The sequence below is a fragment of the Manacus candei genome, unplaced genomic scaffold, assembly GCF_025592945.1.
Source record: "Manacus candei isolate 608988 ecotype Guabito, Panama unplaced genomic scaffold, ASM2559294v1 h1tg000007l, whole genome shotgun sequence".
In the NCBI taxonomy this organism is placed as follows: domain Eukaryota; kingdom Metazoa; phylum Chordata; class Aves; order Passeriformes; family Pipridae; genus Manacus; species Manacus candei.
The window spans coordinates 4,518,074-4,530,434 of record NW_026138055.1 but is presented as its reverse complement, the minus strand read 5'-3'; the positions used below and the strand labels follow the sequence as shown (position 1 = coordinate 4,530,434).

The 12,361-nt window shown below is 45.3% G+C and overlaps 1 protein-coding gene across 1 annotated transcript; it reads left to right on the top strand.

The window, feature by feature from the left end:
• Positions 1-820: 820 nt before the first annotated feature.
• Positions 821-12,262, top strand: TDRD6 (tudor domain containing 6). Its single transcript, XM_051809893.1, has 5 exons — positions 821-7,436; positions 7,877-7,995; positions 9,069-9,158; positions 9,580-9,637; positions 11,152-12,262. The coding sequence occupies exons 1-5, from the start codon at positions 821-823 to the stop codon at positions 11,211-11,213; spliced, it is 6,945 nt and encodes a 2,314-aa protein (XP_051665853.1). The 3' UTR covers positions 11,214-12,262.
• Positions 12,263-12,361: the final 99 nt, after the last annotated feature.

Sequence of the window (12,361 nt, the reverse complement as noted above, 5' to 3'; positions counted from 1 at the left end):
TGAGAATTATCATCCAAACACTTTTTGAGCTCTGTCAGGCTTGGTGCTGTGACCACTGTCTTGGGGAGCCTGTTCAGTACCCAACCACCCTCTGGGCGAAGAACATTTCTCTAATATCCAACCTAACCCTCCCCTGACATCAGTAACACTGGCCCCAGTACGGATCCCTTCAGGGGACACCACACACACACACACAAAAAGTCTTTAGAAAGTCTGGTAGTGAAAAACTGCTTTAATCCTTAACAAATCTATCTTTTTCAGTTCGAAACACTACTGACACCCCCTGAACTCACACCGCCAACCCCGCTCACACCGCACTCCCCGCCCGCGCGCCCCACCCCACCCCACCCTCACACCACACTGGCCAATAGCCGCCAAGTCCTGCCGCATGTCCCGCCTCCGGCGCCTCTCTGGCCAATGGGAGCTGAGCAGCTTTGGCTCCCTCTCCCCTCACCCCGCCCCGCTGTCACCCGGCCGACGTGGAGCGCTCCACGCCGCCCGAGGGCACCTCCTGCGGGCTCTGCGCTGCGCCTCGCGACGCCAGGGCGATAACCCCGTAATAACCCTCCTCTTTGTGGCGCCTCCGGGCAGTCGCGGTTGAGCAGGAGCGGTGCCTGTGTACTAGCGCCCTCCACCACTTCCCCCCCCCCGCCCCCCCGCGAGGATCGAAATGGGCTCGACCGCTGGGACAGCCGCTAAACGGTTGGCCGCGGGTCACGTGGGCGACGCGTGGCCCATATAAGGCCGGGGCGCGGGAGGCAGGGGGGGTTGTTCGCCTCGTGCGGGCGGCGAGGGCGCGATGGGCTCCCGCGGCCCCGCGATGGACGCCGGGCTGGGGCCGCTCGGCCGCGGCGACGCCGTCACCCTGCGCGTCCGCGCCGTGGGGATGCGCCCCGACGTGCCCGTTCTGAGGCTCTGGGGGCTGCTGGGCGAGCGCAAGGCTGACTACGCCCGCCTCTACCGCGAGATACAGGCGGCGGCGGGGCCGCGCTTGGCGGCCCGCCCCGAGCCCGGCGGGCAGGCGGCCGGCAGAGTGGGGCTGTGCCCTGGTGAGCTGGGGCTCGTAGAGGTGCTGGGGCTCTGGTACCGCTGCTGCGTGGTGAGTTGCAGCGCCCAGGGGTACCGCGTGTTCCTGCTGGACGAGGGGTACGTGGTGGCCACGTCCGCCTATTACCTGGCGCGGGGCTGCCCGGAGCTGTTCCAGCTGCCGCCGGAGGTGCTGGGCTGCGTCGTGGCCAATGTCATGCCCTCCCAAGGCCCGGAGGGTACGGGCTGCGGGGACTCACCGGTCTCCAAGTGGACGGTGGAGGCGATGGAGTTCCTCAGCTTCCTGCACGGCAAGGAGGTGTCTGGTGTGGTGCAGGAGGTGATGTCCCCGCAGCTCATCGTGCTCGAGCTGCCCCAGCTCGTGGCCCAGATGCGGCAGCTGGGCTTGGCCAGGCGGGTCTCTGCTGTCTGGTTCTGCCAGGTGCTCAGACGCTGCCTGCCTTTTGGCCACCTAAAGCAGCAGCTCTGGCAGCAGCAGCCCTCAACGTGTTCCCTTGGAGCTTTTGCAGTGCCTCAGCTTCTCCACGTGCTGCTGTCATATCGGCCCCTGTCACCTGCCTTGGATTACTTCTACCCACAGCTTCAGCTGGGTGTGACAGAGCCTGTCCTAGTGACCCATGTCTCTGACCCACATCACATCTACTGCCAGTTGCAATGCCTGTCCCAGGAGATCCGTTGCCTTTCTGATACCATGTGCCATGTTTATGACTGGTGGGAGCAGGATTTATTGCCCAAGGTAGGCTCGCCCTGTGCTGCCCGTGGCATGGATGGCCAGTGGTACCGTGCCCTTTTGCTGGAGCTTATTACAGGGGAGCAGGACCAGCAGGCAGCTCTCGTGATCTTTGTGGACTATGGCAGGAAGGAGACTGTGACCAGAGCTAACTTGCGCCATTTGCCTGCTGAGTGTTTTCGGATGCCTGTGGTGACTTACGTGTGTGCTCTCCAGGGTGTTTCTGATGGGGGCTGTGGCTGGTCCTCATCACAGATCAATGTGCTGAAAGCACTGGTGCAAGGCAGAGGAGTGAGTGCTCGCATCAAAGCCTTTAACTCCTTTGAGCATCTCTATTATGTGACCCTGTATGGGGAAAGCGGCGTCAACTTGAACCATCTTTTTGGGTCTCAGGCTTGCTGCCTGGTCAGCAGTTGTAAGCAGGTTAGCCAAACTAAGGCTCGTGGGCAGCTGGCATTAGAAGAATCCTCAGCTGGAGAATTGGAATTGCCATCAGAAGCACCTCCTGTCTTAACACGCAGAGATTTGGGCTCTGCTGATGTACCTGGTGTACAGCTAAAGACCTGTGTGTTCTACAGTGCACAGGTCTCCTACCTCCGAGATCCATCTGAGTTCTGGCTGCAGCTCAATGAACACCACCAGCTTTTCAGGCAGCTGAGGCAGTGCATGTGGAATTTCTACTCCCATGCCACGAAGCTGGATGGTGCTGGGTGGGACCCACACCCTGGATCCCTTTGTTGTGCCAGTGGGAACGAGGGTGGCTTTTATCGAGCGGTGGTCACCAGGGTGCTGGACAGTGGGGTGGAAATACACCTGGTGGACAGGGGCAGTACGGAAACTGTGGATCGGTGTGCGGTGAAGGACCTGCTCCCTCGGTTCAGGGAAGTCCCTGCTCTAGCTCTGAAGTGTTGTTTGGCAGGTGTCTCCCCTCTGAGAGGGGCTTGGAGCGAAGCCTCTGTGTCTGCGTTCCGGGAGATTGTGCTGAACAAGGGACTGAAGGTTTGGTTTCTGAGTTTGAAGGGTGACAAATACATGGTTGAAATTTTTGACCAGACCCAGTTAGGAGAGAAAAGAGTAAGTAAACTCATGGCCCAGGGAGGTTATGCTGAATACCAGAGGTGTGAAATACCCAAGACTCTCCAGAATTCAGATGAAAAGGCTGTGACACAGGCCTCTTCCCTAGCAACTAGTGCAGAGGAAAAACAAATAAATGCAGAGAAGAGGCTTAGAGAAGAGTCTGCTCTAAAGAGCAATGATAGAGTAGTTGATCCTGACATCACTGTGATGGTCAGAGAGAGCCCTGTTGCAGCCATTCACAATTCTAAAAGTAGTGAATCTCTTCCTGCTCAGGAATATAAGGGCAAGGGAAACTTGCGTGTGTCTTTGAGACAGAATTATGTGGAAATTAAGCCAGGTTATTCTTGTGGAGGCCACTTAGAAGTGGGAAGTACTGTTAGTGTTATTTTGTCGTATGTTGAAAATCCTAGTGTTTTCTGGTGTCAGTTGAGTAGAAATAGCCGTGACCTTGAGTTACTAATGGATGAAATTCAGGAGCACTGTAAGAATTCATCCCAGCCACATGTTTGGCCAAATCTCGTGTGTTTAGCCCAGTACTCAAAGGATAAGAAATGGTACAGGGCTTTAATTGTTAGTGAAGCACTTCGTGCGGAAAAAGTAGAAGTTGTCTATGTTGACTATGGCAACAGAGAGCAGGTGTACCTGTCAAACCTCCGTGCAATCGATGAGCGCTTCCTTAGGTTGGAGGCTCAGGCTTTCAGGTGCAGCCTTTACAACTTAATCCAACCCAATGGTCAGAATCCTTTTGCTTGGGAAGAAGAAGCGATTAATACTTTTCAGCAGTTTGTTGTTAATTCGTCATCTGAACTCGAACTGAAGTGTACAATATTTGCCTTGGCTTCAATAAATAGGGACCTGTTTAACATCGTAGATTTAATAACACCTTTTCAGAGTGCTTGCCAGTTTCTGACTCAGAGAGGTGTAGCCAGACCTTTATTTCCTCAAAAGCATCTGGCATCCTTGGTTCAGCTTCATTCTTACTATTATTCTAATCATGGTATCAAAATTGGGAGTGAGGAAGAAGTTTATATTACACACATTGAGGATCCATGGACGTTTTATTGCCAGCTTGAAAGATGTGCAGATACCTTAGCACAGCTGGCTGATAACATCAGTCGCCTGAGTGAAACAATGACCAGCACGGGAACCTTGAGAACGTCTGGGAGCTTGTGCCTGGCAAGGTATGCTGACAGTCAGTGGTACAGGGGAGTAATTATGGAAACACAACCGAAGGCAAAAGTCTTCTTTGTGGATTTTGGGAACACAGAGACCGTAGAGAAAGACGATCTGCTTCCTTTACCCAGTGATGCTTCTGATATCCTGCTTGTGCCAATGCAGGCCATAAAATGTTCCATATCTGATGTATCTTCTGTTTCCAAAGAAGCTGCAACATGGTTTAAGGAAGCTGTCCTAGAAAGGCAATTAAAAGCAATAGTAGTAGCAAAGGACTCTGATAATACACTGCTGGTTGAATTGTTTGATAGTAATACTCAAATTAATACAAAACTGAAGGAGCTAAGCCTAAACAACACAAGACTGTGTGGTCATGTAGAAAGTGAGACTCGGTGCTCTAGAAATGCAGATGTGAATGAGACTGCAGTGTCCCCTTTAAATGCAGGGAGGCCTCTTGAAAGCAAAAAATGTGGATCTGAAGCTCAGGGAGGACAAGGGAGCAAAAGGCACTTCAAAGAAGATGTAAACCTTTTCCAGCCCTCTAGCAAGGGAGATCTGGCAGCTGGATTACTAGAATCTGATGAAATGCTTAGCAGTAAAAAGGATGCTAGTTTGTTAAGTGAAGCAGGGGAGGAGTCTCTACTCCCTATCCAGATGGATACACTGTCAGATATTAAATCTGGTGCTGAAGGCAGGTGTGTAATGCTTAAAAATGTGTCTGATCTACCACAACAGAAGATAGTGCCAGCTCTTAAAACGTTAGTGTATGTGTCTTATGTCAATGATCCACTGGATTTTTATGTTCAATTAGGGAGCGATGAGGTTCAGCTTAACAGCATTTTGAAAAGTTTAAACAATGGGACACCAGCAAAGAATCCTTGTGGACAATTTTTCCAAGCAGGAGATTTAATCAGTGCTGTTTATTCAGAAGACAACCTGTGGTATAGAGCTGCAGTAAAAGAGAAGACTTCTGACAATTCAATAAGGGTACACTATATTGATTATGGTGATACTTCAGTAATTACTGTTCATCAAGCACGCAGGCTCCCTGAGGACTTGTCATCTATTCCAGCAATAAGCATTCACTGCTTCCTAGGTGGACTTAAGTGCAAAAAAAATACAGACTGGGCAGAGAAAGCAGTGCTTTACTTCACCAAGAGAACAAGTGAAATCCTGCTGTCATGTGAATTTGTAGAAAAGGTTGAGGATAAATGGGAAGTTATTCTCAGTGACCATCAAGGTATAATAACAGTGGATTTACCTAATGATCTTGCAAGTACAGAGAGATCTTGTTCAAGTGAAATAATTGATAAAAGAGAGAACAGTGACATGATAACTTCATGTGAGCCTTTGCCTCCTCAGGCACCAAGTGAGATTTCCTGTGATTGTAAATCATTTATCTGGAAGTTTCCAGAGGCAGGTCAGACTTTAAAAATTTACATCACGGTAGTAAATGGCCCAGAATACTTCTGGTGTCATAGTGCTGATACTGAACACTTGAGCTACATTGACAAAAAAATAGAGGAAGCTGAAAAGCTTGGACTGAGCTCTTTGAATGATGGCAGAATATCTTGTATTAAAAGTGGTCATACTTGTCTAGCAAAATACAGTCAAGATGGATGGTTCTACAGAGCTCAGATCATCAGTGTAAAAGGTGACAGTGTAGTTGTTCGACATGTGGATTATGGCAGCCAGGAAGCTGTTGGCTTGGAGATGGTCCGACAGATTCCATGTGAACTGCTCAGAGTACCTGGTCAGGCATTTGCTTGCTGTCTGTCAGGTTTCAGTCCTTCAGAGGGCTCATGGCTTAGTGAAGCAAATCAGAAGTTTTATAATATGACTGCAGACCTTGTATTAGAAGCTGAAGTAGTAGAGACTCGGAAAGATAAAGATTCTGAAGTTCCTCTCTGTGTTGTCAAACTGGAAGCTTCTGGCAATAGTATTAATGAAGAGATGAAGCCTTTTTGGAAGGCTAATAAAGGAACTGGTGACAGTGCTTTCTCAAGTCTTGACAACCTCTTTAAGGAAAATAGAAGTTCAAACAGTGATATGGGTCTTTGTCTTGAAAGAGAAACTACTGCTGTTTGTGGATTAGCTCAGGAAGGAAGTGCTTTACTTTGTTCTGAACCTTTCCTGGGTGTAACTTCTGAGTGCTTAGAAACTGCAGAAGCAAATGTGTCAGTGGGAGCTGCCAGTGGGAACGCTGATGATGGATATGAAACAGCAGAGCATCAGAACAGTTTTGATAAAGAGGTACCTCTGTCTGAAGGTGATAGTGATAACAGTATGTTACTAGAACCAATGAGATGCTGCAGCCCTCACATTTCAGGGAGTGAAGTGACAGCTTCAGAACAAGAACTGTCTGAAGTACTGTTTGGAGAGGATGCTGAGCTGCAAGCAGAACTGATGGGCAGTGCTTCAGCAGCCAGCCTCCTTCTAGGAAACAAACCAGAAGAGCTGCAGCAATTGCCAGTGCTCCAGGCACAGCCATCTTCCAGCAGTGGAACAGGGATGTTAGTAGAACTGGATCCATTAGAAATGCACTATTCATATGATGATCTAAAAGAGTTCCTGCTGGATCTAGAGGCACTTTCAGCCAAGTCGTCCTTCAGGGAAGAAACAAAGGAAGCACTGGAAACAAAGTCACTTGAAGTGCAGACAGCATCAGGCAGTGAAGGAAGAGAGACAGTGTTGGAACAGGAGTTGCTGGAGCTGCCAGTTTGTAGTGAGGAGACAGGAGAGTTGGCAGCTCTGAACTTTCTTGAAATTTTAACATTACTTAATGAGAAGGAAAACCTGGTGCCTTCAGTTAGTGATGGAAAGAAGTCAGAAGAGCCGATTCCACCTGATGTTCAGCCTTCTTTGGGAGGGAACCCAAAGAAACTGAAAGTGAATTTGTCTGGAATTCATCAGGCAGATGATCTACTAGGTGATTGGATGGAAGCAGATGCTCCTCCCCTAAAGCTGTCATCATCTGGTGGTAGACCTGAGAAACAACTGGACCTGAAGACCCATGACAAGCAGTCAGTGGTAAGTGCCAAGTTTGGGCACTTTCTGGAACTGGTGCTGCCTGATGTTCAGCCTTCTCAGGAAGACAGGGAGGAGGACTTGTTAGAGCTGGAACATTCTGTGCTGCAGAATTCTGCAAATAGTGGAAGTCAGCTTTCATTTCTCACGAAAGACTCAGTGGATCAGAGGCTTGTTTTCCCTGTAAAATCATGTGACTACAAAGTTAAGAAACGTAAGGGGAGGCAGAAGCAGCAAGATGACTGTGTGGAAGAGTGGATGAAACAAGACTTGACTGACTCATTTAAAGAGTGTGGAAATACACATGTGCAGTCATCAGACTGTAAGTCTGGGGATGAAGAAGAAGAAAAGCAACACGAGAACTTGGCTGACTGCAGTGCAGGTAAATTACCTGATTTTGAGAAGTTAAATAATCAAAATGTTGTGCTCACTCAGACATGAGAATAGCTTTCTTGTAGAAACCTAATTTTTATTTCCTAATAAGTTAACATATTAGTGTTAATGTCAGTATGCTTTGATGGGTTAAGGACAGCAGACTAAGTGTAGTATCTCATGTTTAACGTGACAGTGTAACAGCAACTAATCTTACCTGGGGAGATTAATGATTTTGATTGGAAATCTATTTCAGAACATGAAATACATTTGCAAGACTGTTCAGGATGAGAAATTTTAGCTTTCAAACATCAAGTAAGTAGTTTGGAGGGGGGCAGGGGAGCAGTGTCGTGAGGAATCTTAGGTTTTTTGAGGGGTGATTTTTTTGGGACTTTATGTGTTTGGTTTTTTTTTCTTCCTCCTTCATTGATATGTCATAATTTCTTGTAGCACATCCTGAATATCCTTGTAATCTGAAGGGCTTTGATGTTGGTTCCAAATGTGTGGTGTGGACCTCCCTCCAGTGGTGTGAGGCTCGCATTTTGGAGATATCTGAAAAAGGTACTAGGGTAAGTATGGTTTGAATATTCTTTCTGCCTTCTTAAGATCTGGCCCTTCTGTAGTCTTCCTCTAAATATTTTAATATTGAATATTTTAGATCTTCACTCTGTAATAGGCTACATAGTGTCTCAAATAGAGTTGGATGCTATGTGCCAGGACTTTGATATTCCCTTCACATCTTATTCCCTTGTATTGACTGGGAATATTGAAGGAGGTGGCTCCAGATTGAGATGCACACTCATATGCATGATTCTGGCTGGCTGGCGAATTAATGTTCTGCTGTGGAGCTGTTTTCCCATTAAATGCTCATGAAACCTGGTACTATTTTACTGGTGTTTTGAGGAATTAGTGCTACAACAGTAGAACTTCAGGAAGAAACTTGAACTATACTGTATATAATAATGAATCCAAGACTATTCCTGCTTCAGCGAAATGTGTACTACGTTAGTGGCTGTTAACTTTAACAGTGGGAGTTAACTTTAGTGGGAGTTAACTTTAACAGTAGAGGATAATCTAGGGAGCTGCCTTGTTCTACTGCTCTTTATGCTATGGGATGAATCGGAAGCCTTCCTTCAGTTCAAGGGGAGTGTGTGTCCATGTACACACATCATAGATGTCATACTTAGATAAAATGACCTTTAAGTTATAATTAAGGTTGCAAATCCAAAAGATCTTTACAGAAAAGCAACTTTTTGGAAGATTGAATGCCTGAGATTGTGGAAGCCAGCTCTTTTGCTAGTAGATCCCTTGGGTATCTAAAACTAACCTCAGCTGTATTCAGATGAGGTTCAGTGTCTATTATGTATTGTTATTTCACCAGCTTTCTTCTGGTTCTGATCTAGTAGGTATTTTACAGCCTTTGTTTCTCACGATACTTAGCTTAGAAGTCCAGAAGAGCCTTGAACAGATTTAGTAGTTATATTCAGTTTTTTTAGAGATTGACTTGCTCTTCCTTGCAAGATCCAGACTTCTCAAAACCTTCTAAAGGCAGGGAGTCCTCAGTTGTGTTTTCCCACTGCAGTGTTTTATTTGCTGAGTGTATTGCTGCTGTGCTAGATACACTTTGGCTCCCTCTCTGCAGGTCTTGAATCTGTCCAGTGGCAACGAGGAAATTGTGGCTCCTGAGAATGTCTGGAATGGTATTCCTGACTCAGCTTGCAGATCATCTGAGGTATGGCAGTGTGGTAGTGGACTGGGTAGGACAGTACTGGTTTTCAGAAAGGGTGCTAACTAACTGGTAAATCATGAAAAATACTTCTATTATGAATTAGGAAAGAATAGTAAGGTTTTCACCAGTGTTCTTCATGAAGTACCTACCATGAAAAAGTCGTGTCTAGAACCCAAAGCTCAGGTCATCAGCCATGCTGTGGTGATAACAGAATGAATTTCCAGTTCGTTCTTCACATGCAGTTTTTGAATCAAAGCGAAAAGTAGGCAGAAAACCTAATATAGTGAGTTATAAGGGGGGAAAACAGTGGTAAATAGGAGTCCAGTAGTGCTGATGTAAAAAGTTAGTCTAGTATTAAAGGAAGCATCTCAGTGGATGTCTTAGCAACAGTGCCAGCTTCCTAAGAAGATCCCTTTTTGTATAGGTGTTAACCCCTGCAACAGAAAACTTCCAGTCCTTACCAGAGGAGTCCTTGCTTCATGGTAAGTGTACCTGAAACCTCCCAAATGGGCTGTGTATTTGGTGTTGAGATGTTTTCTAATTTTCTAGAAAATGTCCTATTTTAGAAAACACAGTTAAAACACTAATTTGAGTTTATGTAGTTGATACTGTTGTTGAGATTTTCTTAGTAGCATTAGCTTGTGTACTGTCAGTTTAGGGGTGACTACATGCAATGAGAGCTGCTACTCTGTCTGGATTGGAAATCAGTTTAATAATTACTTATTCACCTGATGGATTGAGCCTCTTGGAAGAGCTTGTTCTTGGATGGTTCACCTAAACTATAATTTTTGGTAGGGTTTTAAGCAACTGCCATTAGCATGCTGTTCTTGCTCATGTTTCTGAGGCAGAGTGAGTGACTGCTAGGCAGACTACCAAGCATTTAGTTTGGGATTTGAGTGTCCCAATCCCATAATAGATCTTTGGTCTATAAATCTAAACCCATAATAATACCATCTTAGTTGTTTGTGAATAGTGCATGTACATCTTTATTGTTTCTTAAAAATTTTGATGTGTTACTGGTAATCAGTGCACCAAATAAGTAGTACAGGTTCTTTCTGGTTATAATCTATGGAATTGTAGGGCAGTTCTGGTTGAAAGGGGCCTTTGGAGCTGCTGAAAGCAGGGTCAACAAGATGAGGTTGCTAAGAACCTTACTGACAGGTCTGGAATCTATCCAAGGATGGAGACTCCAAAACCTGTCTGGGCAACTTGTTTCTGTGGTTGCCTGATGAAGACTGAACTGATTTTAAGTAGGGGTAGCATATCTGCTTTCAGAGATTGAATTGGTAATTATATTTCAGTACAGCTGTACTGAAAGCTGACTGGTTTATGGGTAGCAGATAATGAAGCCTGCAATAGAGATCTAGTTGCCCGTTAAGCAAAAAAAAGGCAGTTAAAAGAACTTGATTTAAATGTTAAAATGGTGAATCTACAAATTCTCCCCTAGATGCAGAATTATTCTTGATTTTGTGGTTTTGATAATACTTTTATAGTTTTTACCTCTTCATTTTTGTTGTTTTCCCTTATTTGGTTACTAAATATTATTATCCAAATTTGCCCATTGTCTGTTCTTGAACACTTTACATGGAATTAGTATGTTTGCCCTCTCAGCAGCAGCATAGGAGATGTGAGCTAAGGTGGTGCAACCACATCACAGAGCTGGATCTTGCTGCACATGTGTGCCACTGCCTGGAAAGGCAGTTTGAGTAGAAGGTACCTGATCCACAGGATGCAAAAACTCCTGCAGTGGTGTATGCCAAGCCCAATGAGGGATGGAGTGACTTGAACTCATAACTGGAATCTTGGAGCACTGCTGCTTCATCTTTTGGGCAGGTCTGCTCTTTCATCTTTCTGTAAATGTAGTCTTCTAATATGGTCCAATATGTTGATAATATTTAGTCTGAAGCCCTGTAGAGCTGTGACTTTAGATGATAATGCATTTATATACATTTATAGACACATCTTGTTGGGTCTAATCTGTGCTTATTCCCTGTAGAAAAGCAAACCGGCCACAGTTGTGATTTAGTTGAAGATACTCGTGCCCTCCAGCTTTGCTGAAACCAAGTGACATGTTCACCACATGAAACTGATTAAGTGCCTGTGTGCCAAACATTCCCATGGAAATGTGTTCATGGGAACAAGAATGCAAGCCAAGCATTGAGTATTTTTTTTTCTCCCTAACCGACCAAATGCTTGTCACTACTGCACTTCCTTGTCAAAGAAGTGTTGATGGTAGACTTATTGTCAGCTTTTTTTCCTACAGCTGTTGTTGGTAGACTGTTATTGTTAGCTTGTTTCTCATAACTGTACTTTCTTTATGAAATAAGTTTGTCTATTGACTGGCATTTTTTATTGTGTGTGGGTGCACTGACTTGTATCGAGTTCTTGTATTAAGGTGGGTGGTTGTTCAAAAAAGACTTCTTATGAGTTTCTGTATATGCTATTTGTTGTACAGCACTGCTTGCTGATGTTTGCTTTTGGAAAGCAAAAGTTATGTTGTTACATGGGTTTTTTTCCTCAAAAAAAAAAAAATTGAGGGTATTTTTGCAGGGGTGTGGTGGGGGGAGGAAGGTTTTTTTCCTCCATTGGGAAATACAGTTGTTTTGAGTTGGAATCTTGCATTTGGTGCTGTTCTAAAGCAATGGAAGAAGCTAGAATAAAGCTTTGGCTGACATATACTGGTTTGTTAATGTGTTTTTTTTACTGACTTGTGTCTGTTCCCTATGCATAAGCACAAATGCTGTGTGGGCTGTTCTGCAGTCCCTAGTTCTGTTTTGACCTTAACCAGCTCTCTAGAGGACTATGAGCTGTGGTGAATAATTAGAAACATTAATTGCACATAATTAATTGAAGTTATTCCAATTTCACTAATTGAAGATGAAGCTTTTCCAATAAATATGAAGATGACCCAATAGAATGGTATTGCTGCTACACAGGTACAGCAGTATAAGGACTTAACCTGCAGCTGTTCAAAGATCTCACCTTTTAATCTCCTCCTCAGGTGTTGAAAAGGGGATTTTATTTTATAGCAGTGTTCCATGCTCCTATATAGCATAGCTTTTTCCTCCTCTTCAGAAGCTGTGGATTTTTCATGCTGCCATATGGATTAGGAATGCAGGCTGGCTGATAGTGTCAGTCTGGCTGTCTTACAGTAGGTTTCAGGTGTTAGTGCTGACTCAGTAAGACAAACACATCTTTAATTGCTT

What these genes read in the sequence shown, in the direction of transcription:
- TDRD6 (XM_051809893.1), top strand. Translation starts at nt 821, where the DNA reads ATGGACGCCGGGCTGGGGCCGCTCGGCCGCGGCGACGCCGTCACCCTG. An exon ending in TATCTGAAAAAGGTACTAGG is followed by an intron (nt 7,996 to 9,068) that starts GTAAGTATGGTT and finishes CCCTCTCTGCAG; the next exon opens with GTCTTGAATCTGTCCAGTGG. An exon ending in CAGCTTGCAGATCATCTGAG is followed by an intron (nt 9,159 to 9,579) that starts GTATGGCAGTGT and finishes CTTTTTGTATAG; the next exon opens with GTGTTAACCCCTGCAACAGA.